General features: G+C 43.8%; 1 protein-coding gene across 1 annotated transcript in view; it reads right to left on the bottom strand.

Annotated features, from left to right (window-relative positions):
* LOC120996073 (solute carrier family 26 member 10-like) overlaps positions 1–22,444 on the bottom strand; it is a 103,757-nt gene extending 81,313 nt beyond the window's left edge. The window contains 2 exon segments of the mRNA XM_040425764.1: positions 2,441–2,551; positions 22,171–22,444. Coding sequence (XP_040281698.1) covers positions 2,441–2,551; positions 22,171–22,435 — 376 coding nt within the window. The 5' untranslated portion in view covers positions 22,436–22,444.
* Between the last annotated feature and the right edge of the window lie 594 nt (positions 22,445–23,038).

The raw sequence follows: 23,038 nt of genomic DNA, 5'->3' as shown, positions 1-23,038 counted from the left end.
CACGTTACACCCGCAAACTTAAATGTAATTAAAACATTTTAAAATTTTATTGGGATTTTACATGATAGACCAACACAAAGTAGCAAGTATGTGTGAAGTGAAAAGAAAATCTTTAATTAATAAAAATCTGAAAAGTGTGGCGTGCATTTGTATTCAGCCCCCTGTACTCTGATACCCCTAATAAAATCCAGTCTGACCAATTGCCTTCAGAAGTCACCTAATTAGTAAATAGAGTCTACCTGTGTGTAATTTTTTCTCAGTATAGCTACAGCTGTTCTGTGAAGGGCTCAGAAGTTTGTTAGTGAACATTAGTGATCAAACAGCATCATGAAAACCAAGGAACACACCAGACAGATCAGGGATCAAGTTGTGGAGAAGTTTAAAGCAGGGTTAGGTTATAAAAAATATCCCAAGACCTGAACATCTCACAGAGTACTGTTCAATCCATCATCTGAAAATGGAAGGAGTATGGCACAACTGCAAACCTACCAAGAAATGGCCGTCTACCTAAACTGACAGCCCAGGCAAAGAGAGCACTAATTAGAGAAGCAGCTAAGAGGCCCATGGTCACTCTGGAGGAGTAAGAAGAAAGCAAGCCATAAGATGTTTGCCACAAGCCATCTAGGGAAAACAGCTAACATGTGGGAATGTAACAGCGGCTGCTGTGCGCTGTTTCCCTGCTTACCGCCGCAGTCTCGGGCGCCGTGTTTAGCGGTCATCTGCTGCCAGTGCTTCCCCATTCACCGCTGAAGTCCTGGGCTCTGTCCGAGTAGGTACTGTTGTTCTGGGATCTACTCCACAGTTTCTTTTCAGCCCTGGCCACAGTATGCTTGCTGCTTGTTCCCTGCAGCACTTCCTTAGGGGCCGGCGCGTGTCACTTCCTGTGCTTTATGGGTTAGATCAGGCATGCTCAACCTGCTGCCCTCCAGCTGTTGCAAAACTACAACTCCCAGCATGCCTGAACAGCCTACAGCTATCAGCCTACAGCAGGGCATTGTGGGAGTTGAAGTTTTACAACAGCTGGAGGGCCGCAGGTTGAGTATGCCTAGGTTAGATCATGTGACCTCGCTGACCAATCTTAGCCCTCCTGCACATATATAAGTGGCTCAACCCCCTTCCCAGATGTCTAAACATCAAGGTCCTTGTGTCCTGCTAAGGTTGCTGTTAGCTCTGCTTGTGTACCTGACTCGTGCTTGTGTTTATAGACTCCGCTACCTGTTTGATCCCTGCCTGCTTGCCTTCACTCTCCTGTTGCTGACCCGGATTGCCTGACCTGTACCTGTGCCGCCTGCCCGGACCTATTGCTTGTTTAAATTCACCTCTGCCTCATACTTTGGTCCCGCACTGTTGCTCCTGGTTATGACTCTGCCTGCTGACTACGTCTGTACTTCTGGTACCTTGCTCAGGTACCTCCTGGTCCGCCTGGACCAGCTGCCTCGTGTGCCAATCCTCCTCAAGAGGTAGCGACCTGGTGTTCCCCTCGGGAAAGTCTATCCTCACCATTAGGGGTACTGTGAAGATCGAGGGGTTCACTTAGACAACGACCTTAGAGGAGGTAGGACACGTGGCACAGTGGGTTCACTCCCGCTGGTTCGTGACAAGAAGAAGGTGCTCTATTCAGATGACTTTTTGGCCTAGATGAAAAACGCTATGTGTGGTGAAAAACGAACACTACACATCACACTGAACACACTGTCCCCACTATGAAACATGGTGGTGGCAGGATAATGCTTTTCTTCAGCAGGGACAGTGAGCTGGTCAGAGTTGATGGGAAGATGGATGGAGCTAAATACAGGGCAATCCTGGAGGAAAACCTGTTAGAGGTTGCAGAAAACGAGACTAGGGCGGAGGTTCACCTTCCAGCAGGACAACCCAAAACATGCAGCCAGAGCTACAATGGAATGGTTTGGATCAAAGCATATTGATGTGTTACAATGGCCCAAAGTCCAGACCTAAATCCCATTGAAAATCTGTGGCAAGACATGAAAATTGCTGTTCACAGTCGCTCTTCATCCAATCTGACTGCGCTTGAGCTATTTTGCAAAGAAGAATGGGCAAAAAGTTCAGCCTCTAGCTGGTAGAGACATACCCCAAAAGACTTACAGCTGTAATTGCAGCAAAAGATGGTCCTACAAGGTATTGACTCGAGGGGGCTGAATACAAATGCACACCACACTTTCTAGATTCTTATTTATAAAAATACTTTGAAAACCATGTATCATTTTCTTTTTATTTCACACATACTTGCTACTTTTTGTTGGTCTAACTATCACATAAAATCCCAATAAAATACATTTAAGTTTGTGGGTGTAACATAAAAACATGTAGAAAAGTTCAAGGGGTATGAATACTTCTTTAAGGTACTGTATCTATATTATAAAGGAAGAACAATCTAATGAATCAAAATCACACTAAACAGTTTTCTTTTAGGTGGTCTCACCAGTAGAAACATGATGTCCAGTCCCCAGTAGCATGTACAGTAGAACGGGAAAGAAAGATGTATAGAGTCCATACACCGGAGCCACAGATGTCAGCAGGGCAAAGGCCATTCCTAGGAGAGATTCAACAGGTTCCATTACTGTCAAGCTAAGCTGGATCCTAATCTTAATATACTGTATGAAGTTTTTCATAGATTCAGCACATTAGAAAAAAAATGTCCATTATTACAATATTTTGAAATGTATATGTGAATTTTCTAGCAAAGTTACTAGACAGGAGGAAATGGTTTATGTATTTATTTTATGCACTTATATAGTGCTACTATATTCCATTACTATATTTACAGACATTAGCACCAAGCTGTCCCCAATGGGGCTCACAATCTAAGTTCCCTATTAGTATGTCTTTCGAGTGTGGGAGGAAACCCACCCAAACACAAGAGAACATACAAACTCCATGCAGATGGTTTCCTTGGCCAGATTAGAACCCAGGACCCCAGCGCTGCAAGGCAATAGTACCAACCACTGAGCACTGTGCTGCCCATGTCCACAAATGTCCATACTCCAAAGTACCCTTGCTCCAGAACCCTACAATATAACGCATATGGGTTCATACTGTGAACATACTACTATACTATTAAAATACTACATCTTATTCCTGCAAGAAATCTTGTCTAGTATGAAATTCTAGTTAAAATGTGCCGACAGAGACATGACCGGGTGATTAGCAATGGTCACTTTATAAACACCATCACCAACTAATAGTGATGCTTGACCTTCACTGGCTTGCGCAGTGCAGATCTCAGAGTTTGGAGAGCCTACTGAGATTAACTGCACATACACGATGATCGTGAGATTTCAGGCCCGAACAGTGAGGCTACTTAGCCCTGTCAATCTGACCATGAGGGTCAGTTGCGAAGGCGGAGAAGTGGAGGTAAAGGATTACTCTGATGGGCTAGGCTAGCACCTCATTTGAATAAGAATAAAAGTGGAATATTTGCTGCAACCATACATCAGATTGCAGAAATAGTGGTCACACTTAATTCGTTATGAACACCCGTACCAGACAGTATGCCTGGTTTAATATGATTGACCATGGTGACAGACGCTCTTTAAGCTTATAATAACCACAATTAATAGGGATTATGGCATTACAAGAAAGGGAGACTCTATTTGGTAGCATTTACTGGGGTGGGTGGTTTTAGTTAAAGGGGTTATCCAGTAAATTATATTGAAGACCTATCCTCTAGGTAGGTCATCAATATCAGATTGTCAGGGTTCACACACCCAGGACCTCCGCCAATCAGCTGTGCATGGCCACCACCTAAGGCCATGCAGGGGCAGATTGGCCATAGACCTTACGATGCCCAGGGGGCCGCCCAAGCCCCCATCACTGCCGCTGGGCACACAATAGGCTCTCAGTGGTAATTAACGCTTTGAGAATCAGATAATCATGTAACTGGCCAGTGACATGCCCTCCTGAATTCAACTATGTCCCGCATCTCACCTCCTAAGCCCCCTGCTCCATATCATAATCAGAGACAACTGGAGGAGGAGGAGGAGAGAATGTAGCCGCTATTGATGGCCAACTGTGAGGAACAGCTTTTGGGGCAGTATATTGTGCGGCACTGTGGTATATGGTATTTTGCATTATGCTATTGCTGACCCCTCAACTTTTGTTGCCCCACCTCCTGTCGATTTAGACCCTCCTACAACATGGGGCCACTATTCAGTATTTTTTCCAGGGCCACTTTAGGTTCCCAATCCGCCCCCGAGGCCATGTGACGTCACTGTACATCGGTCACATGGCCTTGGAGCAGCTCAGCCTCATTTAAAGGGATTCTGTCACCTCCCTTTACGATTTTAAGCTGGCACCATCGCTATGTTGACTAAAGTACCTTATTTCCAGGACTCTTCTTTTTACTTTATTTCGTTTTTTAGTTTTGATGTAAAAGCGTTTTTTATGTTATCCTAATTAGGGTCCAAGGTGCCCAGAGGGGCGTTTTTCTCACTCTCCGGTGCCCAGTGACGCCCCCCTGCAGTGCCCAAGACAGCGTCCTGATAATCAAAACACCTCCCACAGCCCGGCAAACGGTTCCGCCCCCTCCCCACGTCATAATCTACCTTATAGATATGCCCCGTCCTCCTTCCTGTCTGCAGCCAGAAAACTTGCGCAGGCGCAGTACCGCCTGTGGCCTGCGCCTGCGCGATCATCAACCTCCTGAGGGCAACAGCCTCAAAGGTCTCATTAAGCATGCGCCGAGCCCAGTGATGTGACCTGAGCGCTGTTGCCCTCAGGACGTTGATGATCGCGCAGGCCGCAGGCGGTACTGCGCCTGCGCGAGTTTTCTGGCTGCAGACAGGAAGGAGGACGGGGCATATCTATAAGGTAGATTATGACGTGCGGAGGGGGCGGAACCGTTTGCCGGGCTGTGGGACGTGTTTTGACTATCAGGAGGCTGTCTTGGGCACTGCAGGGGGGCGTCTCTGGGCTCCGGAGAGTGAGAAAAACGCCCCTCTGGGCACCTTGGACCCTAATTAGCATAACATACAAATCGCTTTTACATCAAAACTACTAAACGAAATTAAGTAAAAAGAAGAGTCCTGGAAATAAGCTACTTTAGTCAACATAGCGATGATGCCAGCTTAAAATCGTAAAAGGAGGTGACAGAATCCCTTTAAGTAAAGCTGCAATACCAAGCACAACCACTGTACAATGTATGGCACTGTGCTTGGAAAGCATTAGAGCTCCGGTGAGAATGGCGGCTCCCTGTAACAGCTGATTGACGGGGGTGTCAGGACTCGGACTCCCGCCGATGTCATAATGATAAACTATCCTGAGGATAGGTCATCATTATATTTACCTGGATAACCGTTTTACAGTGCCAGCGTTGTAATGTGATAATCCCTGTTAAGCAAGGCCGATATTAGAGGAAGTGTGGCCCTGGGTAAAATTGAAAATAGGGCCTGAAATCCTGAAATATTGGACCAGTAGTCTTACAGGACTTTGTAGGCACAGACAGTGGTTGCAACCACAGCAGCTGAGTGTAGAATGCCACATTATCTCTTTAGCCTTTCTACTGTAAGCTGCTGATCCTGCAGCCTCTTTGGGTATGTTCACACAGTGTATTTTCTGTGCTTAAAAAAATCTAATGCAGAATCCGTTTTTTTTGGAGGTGTTTTTTTTTTCTGATTAATTTTATAACACCTTTCTTATACAATTTTGACGTGGATTTTCAATGGGAATTCTGGACATGGAACCCACATCAAGAATGACCCGAGCACTTCTTTTTTTTTGCCATGGTGCAGTTTATAAAACCAGAAGCTGAAAAAAAAGTTGTTGTCCCATCCGGACCCCTGAAGTGAAGGGAGAGCACAATGTGCATGCACGGTCATCCTCCATTATGCTATGACTGTTCTGATAATAGCTGATCACTGTCAATTCCATAGCAGTGAATGGAGATAATGCTGCACATGCACACTGTTATAGAAACATAGAATGTGTCGGCAGATAAGAACCATTTGGCCCATCTAGTCTGCCCAATATACTGAATACTATGGATAGCCCCCGGCCCTATCTTATATGAAGGATGGCCTTATGCCTATCCCATGCATGCTTAAACCCCTTCACTGTATTTGCAGCTACCACTTCTGCAGGAAGGCTATTCCATGCATCCACTACTCTCTCAGTAAAGTAATACTTCCTTATATTACTTTTAAACCTTTGCCCCTCTAATTTAAAACTGTGTCCTCTTGTGGTAGTTTTTCTTCTTTTAAATATGCTCTCCTCCTTTACCGAGTTGATTCCCTTTATGTATTTAAAAGTTTCTATCATATCCCCTCTGTCTCTTCTTTCTTCCGAACTATACATATTAAGGTCCTTTAACCTTTCCTGGTAAGTTTTATCCTGCAATCCATGTACTAGTTTAGTAGCTCTTCTCTGAACTCTCTCTTGAGTATCTATATACTTCTGGAGATATGGCCTCCAGTACTGCGCACAATACTCCAAGTGAGGTCTCACCAGTGTTCTGTACAGCGGCATAAGCACTTCACTCTTTCTACTGCTTATACCTCTCCCTATACATCCAAGCATTCTGCTGGCATTTCGTGCTGCTCTATTACATTGTCTTCCCACCTTTAAGTCTTCTGAAATAATTACTCCTAAATCCCTTTCCTCAGATACTGAGGTCAGGACTGTGTCAAATATTCTATATTCAAGGTTTCACCTACAATGACATCATATACCGAATCCCCATTTGTGAATACCAAATCCAAAATGGCCTCCCTCCGGGTTGGCTCCTCAACCACTTGTTGTAGAGATAACCCCAGTAGGGAATTTAGAATATCTGAACTCCTGGTAGAACTTGCTATTTTGGTTTTCCAGTTTATATCTGGAAGATTGAAATCTCCCATAATGATAACTTCTCCTTTCATTGTCATTTTAGCTATTTCTTCAACTAGTAGATCATCTAGTTCTTTAACTTGACCAGGTGGTCTATATCATGGGGGATCTGTAGAAGATACATTGTTATGGGGGATCTGTAGAAGATACACTGTTATGGGGGATCTGTAGAAGGTAATCTGTTATGGGGATCTGTAGAAGATACACTGTTATGGGGGATCTGTAGAAGATATACTGGTATGGGGTTTCTGTGGATGACACACTGTTATGGGGGTTCTGTAGAAGATACAATGTTATGGGGCATCTATGGATGACACACTGTTATGGGGGATCTGCGAATTACACACTGTTATGGGGGATCTGCAGATGACACACTGTTATGTGGGATCTGCGGATGACACACTGTTATGGGGGATCTGCGGATGACACACTGTTATGGGGGATCTGTGAATGACATGCTGTTATGGGGGATATGCGGATGACATACTGTTATGGGGGATCTGTGGATGACATACTGTTATAGGGGATCTGTGGATAACACACTGTTATGGGGATCTGCGGATGACACTCTGTTATGGGGGATCTGCGGATGACACTGTTATGGGGGATCTGCGGATGACACATTGTTATGGGGGACCTGCGGATCACACTGTTATGGGGGATCTGTAAATGACACACTGTTATGAGGGATCTGTGGATGACACACTGTTATGAGGGATCTGTCGATGACACACTGTTATGAGGGATCTGTGGATGACACACTGTTATGGGGGATCTGTGGATGACACACTGTTATGGGGGATCTGTGGATGACACACTGTTATGGGGATCTGTGAATGACACACTGTTATGGGGGATCTGTGGATGACACACTGTTATGGGGGATCTGTGGATGACACACTGTTATGGGGGATCTGTGAATGACACACTTTTATGGGGGATCTGGCTCAGATACGGCCACAATGTGTAACATACTGTAGCTTTACAGATGCCTTTATTAGCAGCCCTGGTCTGCTCCCTTGGTACTGAAATAAAAAGACACTGCTAATTTGGACTCAGATTCTTAATCTATACTCCACCTCCCATTAACAATGCAGAACACCTAAACAATGCAGTCTTCATTAGTTTAAGTAGGGCCCTCTATGGCCCAGACAGCCATGTGGTTATTAAAAGCAGCGCGCGACCACGTCACAAGAACCACACTAGAATGCCGTTTGGTTGTGCCTTAAAAGTGCTGCAGACCTAGCTCATACTGGAGTCACACGGGTCCAACAGAACAGAAGAAGCTCACACAGGGGGCACAGGGAGCTCACATACAGGACACAAGGAGCACAGGGAGCTTACATAGGTAACACAGAGAGCACACACAGAGCACAGGCGACACAGGGAGCTCACATAGGGGGCACAGGGAGCACACACCACTCACACAGGCGGCACAGGAAGCACATACCAGTCACACAGGGGGCACAGGAAGCACACATCACTCACACAGGGGGCACTGGAAGCACACACAGCTCACACAGGGAGCTCACATACAGGACACAAAGAGCACAGGGAGCTTACATAGGTAACACAGAGAGCACACACAGAGCACAGGCGACGCAGGGAGCTCACATATGGGGCACAGGGAGCACACACCACTCACACAGGGGGCACTGGAAGCACACACAGCTCACACAGGGAGCACATGCAACACAGGGAGCTCACATAGGGGGCACAGGGAGCACACACCACTCACACAAGGAGCACAGGAAGCACACACAGCTCACACAGGAGCATTCACAGAGAGCTCAGATGATGATGGGAGCTCACATAGGGGGCACAGGGCACATACAACTCACACAAGGGGCACAGAAAGCACACACAGATCACACAGGGGGAGCACACAGAGGGGGCACAGGGAGCTCACACAGCAGGCACAGGGAGCTCACACAGAGGGGCACAGAGAGCGCACACAGGGAGCTCAAACAGAGGAGACACAGGGAGCTCACATAGAGGAGGCACAGGGAGCAGACACAGATCAGTGACCATCAGTACTTGAGGTGCAGTGCAGGGCTGTTACAATAGGAGTGTGACCCCAGCAGCCCTGCACAACCCCCCACCACAGACACTGCTGCATGATTTTTACTCGATGGGCTTACCAGCTGGAGAGGGAACAGGCCAGGTGTTTGATAAGCGAGGGTCCTGGGAGCCCCCTGCAGTCCAGCAGCTGAGGTTAGAACCTGGGGGTCCGATGCAGCAGAAGGCCCAGTCATCACAGTCTGAAGTTTGGGCCTTGCAGCCTGGAGCAAGTGCAGGCAAAGGATGGGGGCGAATGTATGTTAGCTCGGCCCACACAGAACGTCCTGATGCCAGTCTGTGCCTTTAGGATTGTAGATAATGCTGAGCTGTCACTGAGGTCTGGTGAGACGGGGAGACTTTATGGGGGAATTTATCTTGAGGGGGAAATTTGATGTCAGTTTTACTTGAGTCTGTGTTGGAGTACTATATGCACATTTATCAAATGTCTTATGTTACTTAATAAATTTGTATTATCCTTAGACTTCTCACTTTTGTCTAGAGAAGCTGCTCCAGTTTTCCTACTCCACCCTCCTCCTGAAGTGAGACTCAATGATAAATCTGGAGTGAAGCTCATTAACTTAGCTAACCACACTAATTTTCCCACCCACATTACAAAACTGGAGTGAATGGTGGAAAAATACAAAAAGTTGCACAATTTTTGCGCAAGCGAGTGCAAAAAAGGCGCAAAATTTTGCGCAATTTCCTAAATTGTGTGAGTGTATTTACAGGGGCCGCTGCAGCATGTTAGAGAGGCAGACGGGAGGATGTGGAGGAGGAAAATAAAGGAATTAAATGCAAAAAAAAGGCTCCCAAAGTTGACCCACTTAAGTATCAAACAGCAGGGGGCTTCTAACACAGGCCCTGCTGTTAGGACCTGTGCTATGCCCAAAAAGCTGCCTGTGCATTTTGCATGCATAGGCAGTAAAGTATTGAAGTACTTAGGTAACTCATTGCTTATAAACAAAAAAATTGAATTGGACCAGGACCCAGCCAATTTTTTATTTTCTAATTTTTATGTTTTCCTTCCCTCCTTTTTTACTTTTCTGTTCACATAGCCATTTAATTTATCACATCTTGTCCTAGAAAACAGGAAAAAAAATGTTTTTGATGAAATTGAAAAAAATAAGCAATTCTGTCATTTTATGATGCCAGCCTCCACATAACTTTGGTGTGTCCATCTCCGGTTTAAATCTATGCTTAAATTTAGACAATTTTCTACGCCTAAAACAGGTGTAGAAAATGATAAATGAGACAGGCATGCCGGACCATCCCATTCCCCTGTTTTTAGACCTGGCGGGAGCAGGGAAAAGTCCTAGATTGCAGCACAAATTAACTTTGCGCTGCAATCTGTGTCAGAAACATGCCACAAATATGTTAATTTCTGTTAGTAAATGACCCTATTTGTGTTTACAGCATTCAATTTGCACTAAAAATGACATTCTATTCTGTATGATTCCAAATTTAAATAGATTTTATTTTAACTACTTTAAAAAAATTAAAATTAAAACATTTTTCACTGCATTGCCATATTCTGATTGTCATAACTTTTTTATATGTCTGTCTACAGAGCTGTTTGTCAGTTTGCTATGGCAGGCCTGGGAGCCTTCTCAAGCCCAGGCTCCCATAGTCACCTATTAGAACCCTGTTCCCCCCTCTGTCCAACTCCTCAGTTCCCGCAGTCATTATTGACCACAGCATCTGAGAGATTAAATGACCAGGATCAGAGTTATATTCAATCCTAGTCATCGTAGCTGTATGTCAGCTATATTACACTGCTGGCACTTGCTGCGTATGGAGCGGATTCGCGTGCCATACACCACTCACACACCAGTAGTTATACCAAAAATATGCATACAAAAAATTAAGAATAAACACAACTTTAAAATTAAAGATACTCGGCCAGAAATCTCTTTTAAGCTGCAGAGAACAGTGAATAGTGTTAGTTAGGCTGCATTGGAATCTTTAATTTTAATCTTGATACTCACCTCAGTTTCCCAGCTGAGCGCCCACAAACTGGCACTGTAATTTGCATTGAGAGAACTTCTGATGGAGTCCTCTCCTTTATATGCATGTGCTCAGCAATCCTCCCAAGCATTACAGTGGCGGTTTGCAGGCAGACAGAGGGGGAATGGGGGTAAGTGTCAAGATAAAAATTACAGATTCTGATTCGAACTATACATATACAGTGAAACAGCTTGAAGACAACTGTCCAAAATTTTCTCAAACTGAAAATCTGTCACAGAAAAATCTGACCTTGATAGAGGGTGGGAATAAGCGCAGAAGAAGAACGTGACTTAAAATATACCTTTAATGTCAAAGTAATGGGTATTGGTACAAACAGTACCTATTAACAGTACTAACAATGCGTGATGTAATCCTCTATCCCTTTAATATAGCAACGGGGAAAATAAATAATCAAGGGAAAAGAGAAAAGGAGGATGATCAGAGGACCACAGGGGATACTATCCCTGTAATGCCCTAGTCTATCCTCAGCCCAGGGTTGCCCCCTAGTGGTGGAGGTTCCCTATCCCCGTGCCTAATCCTAGTGTATCCCTGTTAAAAACCCTACAGATAGGGGATATAACATTAGATAAATAAAGAGATATTTCAAAAAATATAAATATATGGATAGTGTTAGGTGCACCGCAGATAATCAGACACCAACACTTTCGCAAACAGAAACTCCTACACGTTTCACCTAAAAAAAAAGGATCATCAGGGGGTGGAAAGGATAACACAATATTGGTAAAATAGATTTATACTTAGCTCCCCGTCCTGATGAAAGGAGACATTGATCTTGGCTGAATTAGTGATATCATGCTGCCAAGAAATTGATAACCCAATGTTCCAGCTCTCCTGGAACATTGGGTTATCAATTTCTTGGCAGCATGATATCATTAATTCAGCCAAGATCAATGTCTCCTTTCATCAGGACTTTCATCAGGATTTTTTTTTTTTTGTGTACGCTGACTGTAGCGTCCAGCCACTGTTAGCGCATCGCACACCCCACCACTGATCAACTTCGGACGGTTGATCAGCGGTTTTGAAAAAAATTTTGCACATTTTTTGCCCTTTTTTTAGTTAGTTTTTTTTTTTCTGTTAGTTTTAGGGTGAGTTCGTGAACACCCGTTCCCCCACACACACGCACACCAAATAAAGATTTACACACACGCACATACACACACAGACACACACTCCCCTATGGCCCGCCGGACGTTCTCGGCCGAGGAGGCATACGCCCAGCTTGCCTCCGACTCTGAGAGTCCCAGTGAGGACAAGGATGACCCCACTTTCCTGTTGTCATCCGCGTCCTCCTCATTATCTAGCAATGATGATGAGCCCCCAAGGCGGCGGAGACGCCGCCAGGCGGAGCAAGGGGACCGCCATGTTAGGGACCCTGTGGCCCAGCCTAGTACGAGCAGCTCTGGGGCTCGTACTAGTTTTCCGGCCCACCCTGCCGGTGAACCTGTCTGGTGTAGCCCAGAGCGATACGAGGCCGTGATTCCTGATTTTGTAGGTCAATCAGGAATCCAGATTTCCAAAGTGGGCTACACTGAATATGACTTTTTTTGTCATTTTTTCAGTGACCCACTGGTAAATATGATGGTGGAGCAGACGAACCTGTACGCCCAACAGTTCGTTGCTCAACACCCAGGCTCCTTTTTGGCCAGGCCCGGTGGCTGGACGCCGGTCAGTGCAGCCGAAATGAGGACATTTTGGGGCCTCGTGCTGCATATGGGCCTGGTCAAGAAACCTAGTGTCAGGCATTACTGGAGTGGGGACGTCGTCTACCAGGCCCCACTTTACAGTACGGCCATGACACGCTCCCGGTTTGATGCCATCCGGAAATGTCTGCATTATTCAGATAATGCAGCATGTCCCCCCCGAGGTGATCCTGCCCATGACCGTCTGTATAAGATACGGCCTATAAGATACGGCCGGTCATCGATCCCTTTGGGGCCAAATTCATGGAGGCCTATGTACCTGGAACAGAGATCACGGTTGATGAGTCTCTCATTGCGTTCAAGTGGAGACTCATTTTCCGCCAGTATGTGCCCTCCAAGCGGGCGAGGTATGGTGTGAAGCTATACAAACTTTGTGAGAGTACCTCAGGGTACACTTACAAGTTTCGTATATACGAGGGGCGAGATTCCCGTATTCAGCCCCCAGAATGTCCCCCCACTCTGGGTGTTAGCGGAAAACTTGTGTGGGACCTTATGTACCCACTGCTAGATAAGGGTTACCACCTTTACGTGGATAACTTTTATACTAGTATCCCCTTGTTCCAGTCCCTTGCCGCTAGATCCACGTCCGCTTGTGGGACCGTGCGGAAAAATCAACGCGGCCTCCCTGCCCACCCCCTCCAGGTACCTATCCCCAGGGGTGCGACCCGTGCTCTTACCACTGGAAACCTGTTGCTGGTCAGATATAAGGACAAGAGGGATGTCCTTGTACTGTCCACAATTCATGGTAACGGCATCACCCCTGTCCCTGTGCGAGGTACCGCGGCAACGGTCCTCAAGCCCGATTGTATCGTCGACTACAATCGGTATATGGGAGGATTTGATCTCTCTGATCAAGTCCTCAAGCCATATAACGCCATGCGCAAAACCTTGTACAACTCTTTTTCACTATTCCGAAGCGCTGGCAGCACAGGGACATTCCTCCAATTCTATGAGGCAGTCCTCAAGGCCCTGATCTTTTCGGACCGGGAAAGAGCAGGCCGGAGTACCTCGGGACTGGAGGCGCCCGGATCGTCCCTGGCCAACACTTTCCAGGTGTGGTCCCCCATACTGGAAAGAAGGGACGAACCCAAAAAAAGTGCAGAGTGTGTCACAGGAGGGGGATACGGAAGGACACCACCACTCAATGTGACACATGCCCCGATCATCCGGCCTCTGCATTGACGGTTGCTTCAGGGAGTACTAAATTTATATCCCAATTTAGCACTGACATAGGATAAAAAAAACTAGTTCTCAGACTTGAGACACCCAAAAAAACTAAAATAATTAAAAAAAAAGTATACAAATTAGGTATTGCTGCGTCGGTAATGATCTCCTCTATAAAAATACCCCATGACCTAACCCCCCAGATTAACACGGTCCAAAAAAAACAAAAAAACTTTTTATGTCACCTTACCCAACAAAATTTTTTAGAGCAAGCGATCCAAAAGTCCTATAGCCCCCAAAATAGTGCCAATAAAACCGTCCTCTCATCCCACAAAAAATGAGTCCCTACATAAGATAATCGGCTAAAAAAACAAAAAAAATGACTCTTAGACTTTAGAGATACAAAAACATTTTTTTTGTATCAAAAAGGATAATATAGTCTAAAACCTAAATAATTGTAAAAAAAGTAGACTTATTAGGTATCGCCACGTCCGTAAGAATCTCCTCTATAAAAATACCCCATGACCTAACCCCCCAGATTAACACGGAAAAAAAAAAAAAAAACGGTGCCAAAACAGCTATTTTTGGCACTTTTCCATTTCAATCAGTTTTTTCCGGTAACAAAGCAAGGGTTAGCAAACAAACAAAACTCAATACTTATTACCCTGATATTGCAGTTTACAGAAATGCCACATTTGTGGTCGTAAACTGCTGTATCAGTAAAAGGGAGGCCGCAAAAGGAAAGGACCAACATAGTTTCTGGAAGGTCGATTTTTATGGCCTTTTTTATTGACACCATGTCCCTTTTGAAGCCCCCCTGATGCCCTCCTAGAGTAAAAACTCCACAAAAGTGACCCATCTAAGGAACTACACCCCTCAAGGTATTCAAAACTGATTTTACAAACTTTATTAACCATTTAGGTGTTCCTCAACAGTTAATGGCAAATGGAAATGAAATTTCAGAATTTCAATTTTTGGTAACCTTGCCTCACAAAAATGTAATATAGAGCAACCAAAAATCATATGTACCCTAAAAATAATCCCAACAAAACCGCCACCTTATCCCGTAGTTTCCAAAATGGGGTCACTTTTAGGGAGTTTCTACTCCAGGGGTGCATCAGGGGGGTTGAAACAGGACACAGTGTAAATAAACCGGTCCATAAAAATCAGCCCTCCAAAAACCAAATGGGGCACCATTCACTCTACGCCCCGCTGTGTGGCCGTACAGTAGTGTACAGCCACATATGGGGTGTTTCTGTAAACGGCAGAGTCAGGGCAATAAAGATACAGTCTTGTTTGGCTGTTAACCCTTGCTTTGTTAGTGGAAAAAAATGGGTTAAAATGGAAAATGAGGCAAAAAAATGAAATTCTCAAATTTCATCCCCATTTGCCAATAACTCTTGTGCAACACCTGAAGGGTTAACGATGTTTGTAAAATCAGTTTTGAATACCTTGAGGGGTGTAGTTTATAGAATGGGGTGGTTTTTGGTGGTTTCTATTATATAAGCCTCACAAAGTGACTTCAGACCTGAACTGGTCCTTAAAAATTGGGTTTTTGAAAATTTCTGAAAAATTTCAAGATTTGCTTCCAAACTTCTAAGCCTTGTAACATCCCCAAAATATAAAATATCATTCCCAAAATGATGCAAACATGAAGTAGACATATGGGGAATGTAAAGTAATAACTATGTTTGAAGGTATTACTATGTATTATAGAAGTAGAGAAATTGAAACTTGGAAATTAGCAATTTTTTTAAAATGTTTGGTAAATTTGGTGATTTTTTTTTACTTCATTTTACCAGTGTCACGAAGTACAATATGTGACGAAAAAACTATCTCAGAACGGCCTGGATAAGTCAAAGCGTTTCAAAGTTATCAGCACTTAAAGTGACACTGGTCAGATTTGCAAAAAATAGCCTGGTCCTTAAGGTGAAATAAGGCTGTGTCCTTAAGGAGTTAAATTTCCCTTAGAGGATTACATCACGCATTGTTAGTTAATAGGTACTGTTTGTACCAATACCCATTACTTGGACAGTAAAGGTATATTTTAAGTCACGTTCTTCTTCTGCGCTTATTCTGATTTCATTTATAACGTGATTCAGCTGAATCGTTTGAATCTTTTCTGTGTGAAATACTTGATAGAGGGTGGCTGCCACGGCCTCAGTGTTGTGCGCGTGACAAGTTGCCGTGCATGCCGGTTGCCAGGGGCAACGCATTGATGTCGGCTTGTATGCGCTTTTCTTCCCTTCTCCTGGTTCCTCCCCTGTCTGGTGCTTGAGGGGTTAACTTCCTGGCTGGGTGTGGCCACTAGGTTTTTATCTCCTGTGGCTCCCTGGCTGGGGTCAGTTGTACTTCGGCTGTCGTTTGTGCTGGAGCTCTGCTGCAGTCTAGGGTGTTCAATCTGACCAGTCCTTTAGAGCCACCTAGTGGGACGTCGATGTCTCCAGCGAAGTCTTCCTTATGTCTCCTCCATTTTCCCTTCCTTACCTGTGTTGATGTTTGGTGTGGGTTTATGTTCAGGGTGTGGTGTACGTCTTGTTGTTTCATGTCTGGTCAGTTGGTGCTTTATGTCCGGCATGAATGCAAGGCGTTTCCCTGCCTGTTGTACCTCCGGAAGGGGGTCTCAGGGTTCCCCAGAGGGTGAACCAAAAGTCAAGTCAGTGAGCTGTTGCTGGAGTGCTGGTTCCTTTGTGTGTCAGTATGTACCGATTCCGGTATGGTGTTCAGATTGCATGGGTTCCAGTTCACCTTGGTGTGTCTTCTGCTGTGTCGTCCAGCAGCTGCGGCAGGTAAGTTACCATGCAGTCCAGGGTTCTTGGTTCAGTGGTTATTCCCGCCACTGGATACTTACCTGCCGTTCCACTTGGCTTTTCTCTGCAACTAGGCCGGTTGACACTCCTTTTTATCCGTGTCTTGGAAGAACAGGTCGTCTCTCCCCTGCTCCTATGTGAGGGATTAACAGGGCGACCAAGGGTCCTAGGTTTCCTGGGTATGAGCCGTCCTACCATCCAGGTCCGCTCATACAGTGAGGAGTTAGGGCGTGGATTAGGGATGCTTTAGGAGGTGACCTGCTCCCTGATCCCGGCATCCAGGCCTAGTTGCATTCCCGCATACCCACCTTATCATACGGTGGGGAGTTTCCCTCACTCCCCATCGTGACAGTGGCCTTCTCAAGGAGATGGTCTATTGGTATAATCTGCCTCCTTAATTGTATAAGAAATTTTCTGCGATATATAGTGTAATTTAATTTGAGAGCTGTGAAAATCCAAAAACAAATTCAGGTTTTACATTTCTCCACATCCCACTAATATAATTAAACACTAAATTGAATACACAAGAAGTCATACATCTACATCAGTGAAAAAATATGATTTCTGCAATGTCTTGACGTTAAAAGGAAAATACGGGACATAAGACAAAAATACGATGGGGCAGATTTACTAATAGTCTCATACTTTACACTGTCCAAGAATATGAATCCCAGTCTTAATGTTGGACAAATGTACTATTCTGACGCATGAACCTTTGTGAATTTGGAGTCCTGCACCAGATTTATACTAGAATTTTGTCCATATGCCAAAAATTGTGTCTGTGTGCCAAAAACTGTCTAGTCTTTAGTTTACACCACCTATAAATTGGGATAGTTTTAATGCAACTAATTTAGGCCACGCTCCATTTTAGAGCCAAGCCCTATTTTATATCTAAGCCATGCCCCCTTGTCGGACAAGTCTGAAAAAAGCTTAGAGAAGTGTGTAAAACAGTAATTGTGAAGCAAAACATGCACACCATTTATTTTTTTTAGCACAAATTGCACCAAAAATTTTGCATTTTCACTAGGAAATTTTCCCTGCTGTGTCTTAAAGAAGACCTTTCACCAGATTAAAGTATGGCTATGAGCTGAGCGCTGCGATTGGCCAGCGCTACAGCATAGGAGAAAGAGACGCCGGCAGGTTCCCCTGGGTGGAGCCTAACTATGACTATACCGGAGGCTATAACCGGAGAACGGAGCGGCGCCCGGGGATAAGAGTAAGTGCAGGGGGATCCCTGGGCGCCGCTCTACACGTCTGTATAGTCAGTTTACATACTTTATTCTGGTGAAAGGTCCTCTTTAAGTCTAAAGTGAGGCTTATCCTTAAGGGCTTAAACAAGCTCATGTAAATGTCTGCTATTTTTGTTATTACAGCTATATACCATATACTCTTTGATATTTAACAGGGTTTGTCAGCAGATCCCTCTGATTTTGCAAACTGGAAGGGATGACAATGAGAGCCGATTAATGAACGCAATCAGTACTTAAAACCACAATGTCACTCTTTTTTATGATTTTTTGTTACTTTTTTTTTTAATACAATGGGGGAGATTTATCAGGACTGGCACGTTCTGCGCCAGTCTTGATGTGCCCTGCGCTGCCGGAGGATGCACCTAATTTATCCTGGTAATAATTAGGTACATCCTCTGGCAGTCTGTGCACCTAAACAGAAATTTATGGCAGCTCTGAGCCATTTGCGTCAGAAAACTGGCGTAAATGAAGATAAATAAGTTTCTGCAGCTGGTCACGCCCCCTTCTGGCCCTAGCCACAGTCACTTTCGAAAAGTGGCGAGTGCGGCGTAAAAACCGACACTTCCAACTATTTTTCCTATAGATGCGTTTAAAAAGTCATAAATACACAGTTTGCGACTTTTTAACGTCACTTTCCTAGAGCAAAGTAAATTATAAATCTGCCCTATAGGGCTGCTTTCTTCGACAACATGTAAAGCATTGTCAATTCAATGCTTTCTAAAACAGCCATACTATTGTTGCTTATTATCCATGGGTGTGTATACAAGAGCTTCCTGTGATCTGAAACCTTGCTTATCCCTCCCCGGGGTATAAGAGGTGCTCTTGCATGATTTCCGTTATGTCTTGAACACAGGTCTGAACATTTGCTGCCACGTGTCTGTTATGTGATTTATTGTAAAAAGTTTTTTTCCAGTCTTGTGTAAACAAAATGTTACACTCCGTTATAAAACGTTAGGCAACTTTCTAATTACCTCACCGTCACCAAGCACTCTGCTTTCTGTCAGTGAATGACACCATTCTTGTTTGAATTTCACAGGCTGAGAATCCTCATTTAATTGCAATAATTCATTGTTCAAAATCTTTACAGCACAATAGTTGTAGATGACTCTAAAGAACCTCAAGTGTGACATACAAAAGGACATTTGTCTTCGCTTAAAATAGCATTAGAGATAAATTAGGTAAACTAAGTCACATACAGTATGAGGTCCAATGCACACCACTGTATTGTTGGTCTGCACCCAATCCGCATTTTTTTTTGATTGAATGCGTACCCATTCCTTTCAATGGGGCCGCAAAAATTGTGGAAAGCACACCGTGTGCTGTCTGCATCCTTATGTCCTTTCCACAGTCCTGAAAAAAGATAGAACATTTCCTATTCTTGTCCGTTTTGCGGACAAGAATAGGCATTGTTAGAATGGGCCCGCCCCAAAAAAATGGATGCAACATGGACGTCACACAGGCGTCATCCGTTTTTTTGTGGACTGCAAAATACATATACAGTATGAATGCACCTTAAACATGACAGGTTTTTTAGGTCCACGAGAGGTAATTACTCCACCCTCCATATATACAGAAAACATGCGTGCTCATCTTCAGTTGCATTCTATGATTTGTTGTTATCATTGTAAGTAGAGATGAGCGAATTTCCCCTCCCCTGCATAACAGAAACGCGACGGATCCGTTTTGCAGGCCATAGACTTCTATTATGACGGAATGAATAACGGAATGCCTCTAAAGGCATTCCGTTATGCATTCCGTCATAGAATTGCGTTATTGTCGGTGGTAACGGAATCCATAACGCAATTCACCATTTACCACCAAACGAAGTGTGAACGAATTTCATAAGCAGAAATTCGCTCATCTCTAATTATAAGCATAGGATATATTATCTATGAAGTCTAATGTGTTATTTGTTAATCAACCCATAAGAAACAAGGTTTTGCTCCAAAGTTGTTGCTGGAGCATAGAAGATTAAGATGGAGATTTAAAGAGAAGATAACCTCTTCAAGATAAATGCCACTCAAAGCTACATTATCAACTACTAGTGCCAACTAGGTGAGAAAGGGAGTTTGTCCCTCCTCTGATGTCAGAACATATTACATAGTATTAGGCTACTTTCACACTTGCGTTCAGAGCGGATCAGTCTGGTGTCTGCACAGACGGATCCGCTCCTATAATGCAAACATTGGGATCTGTTCAGAACGGATCCGTCTGCATTATAGTTCTGAAAAAATTCTAAGGCCTCTTTCAGACGGGAAAATGTGCGGGTGCGTTACGGGAACTCCCGCGATTTTTCTGCGCGAGTGCAAAACTTCTTCACAGAAGTTCGGGCTTGGGATCGGTGTTCTGTAGATTGTATTATTTTCCCTTATAACATGGTTATAAGGGAAAATAATAGCATTCTGAATACAGAATGCATAGTAAAATAGCGCTGGAGGGGTTAAAAAAAAAAATAATAATTTAACTCACCTTAGTCCACTTGATAGCGCAGCCCGGCATCTCCTTCTATCTCCTTTCTTCAGGACCTGGGTAAAGGACCTGTGGTGACGTCACTCCGGTCGTCACATGGTCCATCACATGATTCATCACCATAGTAAAAGATCATGTGATGGATCATGTGATGACCGGAGTGACGTCACCACAGGTCCTTTACCCAGGTCCTGAAGAAAGGAGACAGAAGGAGATGCCAGGCTGCGCTATCAAGTGGACAAAGGTGAGTTAAATTTTATTTATTTTTTTAACCCCTCCAGCGCTATTTTACTATGCATTCTGTATTCAGAATGCTATTATTTTCCCTTATAACCATGTTATAAGGGGAAATAATAATGATCGGGTCTCCATCCCGATTTTCACGCAACCCCATTCACTTCTATGGGGCCTGCGTTGCGTGAAAAACGCAGAATATAGAGCATGCTGCGATTTTCACGCAACGCACAAGTGATGCGTGAAAATCACCGCTCATGTGAACGGCCCCATAGAAATGAATGGGTCGGTATTCAGTGCGGGTGCAATGCGTTCAACTCACGCATCGCATCCGCGCGGAATACTCGCCCGTGTGAAAGTTAGTCAGACGGATCCGTCCAGACTTTACATTGAAAGTCAATGGGGGACGGATCCGTTTGAAATTGCACCATATTGTGTCAACTTCAAACGGATCCGTCCCCTTTGACTTACATTGTACGTCTTGACGGATCCGTTTGGCTCCGCATGGCCAGGCGGACACCCAAACGCTGCAAGCAGCGTTCAGGTGTCCGCCTGCTGAGCGGAACGGAGGCCAAGCGGAGCCATCCTGATGCATTCTGAGCGGATCTGCATCCACTCAGAATGCATTGGGGCTCTACGGATGCGTTCGGGGCCGCTTGTGAGAGCCTTCAAACGGAGCTCACAAGCGGAACCCCGAACGCTAGTGTGAAAGTAGCCTTACTTTATATATAGAATAAAGTTTTACGAGCTAGAAGTCCAAAGGATACTTTTTTTTTTTGTTGAATTTTTTAATACTATAGTATTTACCATAGTGTAATTTATTGAGGAATATGAGACTTGAGATTCCCATCACTGTAAGCTTCTAAACAACTGAGATATAGACTTTGGATTTTTTTGTTGTTGTTTTTTTAAGAAATCTGGCACGCATTCAAAATTGTATCCTTTTATAGATGCAAAAAATTCTCCTGAAAAAGTCTTACAGCCACTACTTAGAATTATCATCAGCAAATATAAAATACTAAGACATGGGAGAATAAAAATTGTGAAAACTGCAAACCCTATTGTATAGTGTAAAAATGGAAGATGCATTTAGTACTTCTAGTACTTCACTAAACCAGGAAGATGATAGATAGATAGATAGATAGATAGATAGATAGATAGATAGATAGATAGATATAGAAATAGATATATGGATGAAAGATAGATAGATAATGAGATAGATAGAATATAAATAACTAGACAGACAGATGGTTGATAGAGAGACAGATGATAGATAGATAATAGATAGATAAATAGATAATGAGATATATAAATACATATATCGATGAAAGATAGATAGACAGACGGTTGATAGACAGACGAAAGATAGATAGATACGTAGACATATATGAGATTGATGTGAATTTATAGATGATGGAAGGTCAGCAGTAAATATTTGATATGACATGAAACATAACCAAATACCACAATTAATTTCCCTTAAGTTTTATATTTGACACATAGACCTGTGTTGGTTGACAAATTGTGAGGACTGAGGAGCCACATTTTGGAAGCATAATTTTCTTGTGAACGCAGTGAAATATGTTATTCAGTTGTAAAGAAAGTTGGTGCACTTACCTTGTGGGATATGCACTATGCCAACCGTTAGACCTGCAATAAGATCTCCCAGAATCCACTTCCTCAGTTTGTACCTGGGTAACCAGCCCACAATGGGGATCCTATGCTTAAGCAAAGTGTGGAAACTATGAGTGGAGCATTTACAGCTCCTGGCTAATTTTTCCTTTATAGTCAGCGGAGGCCTCTCCAAATCCTTAGCTGTGCCATACACCTTCTGAAACTGCTCTTCCGTGTAGATGTTCCTGTACACCGCCAGTGTACTCATACTGAATGCTGCCAATGTAACCTGAGATCACTGGGGGTAGAGCAAGGGAAGCCCTTATATATTTGTCTGTAATCTGTGCTTGCTTTCCTGCTTCAAGAGGTGGGCCAATCATACATTAGACTGCTTTGGGAATAGACTCCCTGGAAACATCCTTTATTAACCACTTCTGTTTAAAAAGGCACATTTCAGGAAAAGGATGACATCCTCTATTTAAGCCTAAGGGACTAACCATCAAAAAAAAAAAGTTTCTCCACCAGTGTCACCGGAAAAAAGTATTGTATCTCACTGAAAATGTCTCTTTTTTTGGGTAGTTGTTGAACAGAGACATCTGAGATGAACTTTTACTAGATTTGATGGAAATTATGAAGACACAACCTGTGCTTTCCTAATAAAAAACTTGTGTTTAATTAATCCAATTCATACAGTTGAGACAGGAGAAATGGAAGTTAATAGTTTAATTTCTTTGCATAGAATAGATTTATAATCAAGAAGAACAGGTTGCACACAGTAGGGGATGAGTAGGGGAGATTAAAGGGGTTGTCCCACAAAAAATATTCTCAAGTTTTCACACCGACACCTGGATCTAAATACTTGTAATTGCAT

The sequence above is a fragment of the Bufo bufo genome, chromosome 3 (assembly GCF_905171765.1).
Source record: "Bufo bufo chromosome 3, aBufBuf1.1, whole genome shotgun sequence".
NCBI lineage: Eukaryota > Metazoa > Chordata > Amphibia > Anura > Bufonidae > Bufo > Bufo bufo.
Note: the sequence above shows the minus strand (reverse complement) of the source record. Positions and strands in the feature narration are given on the sequence as shown.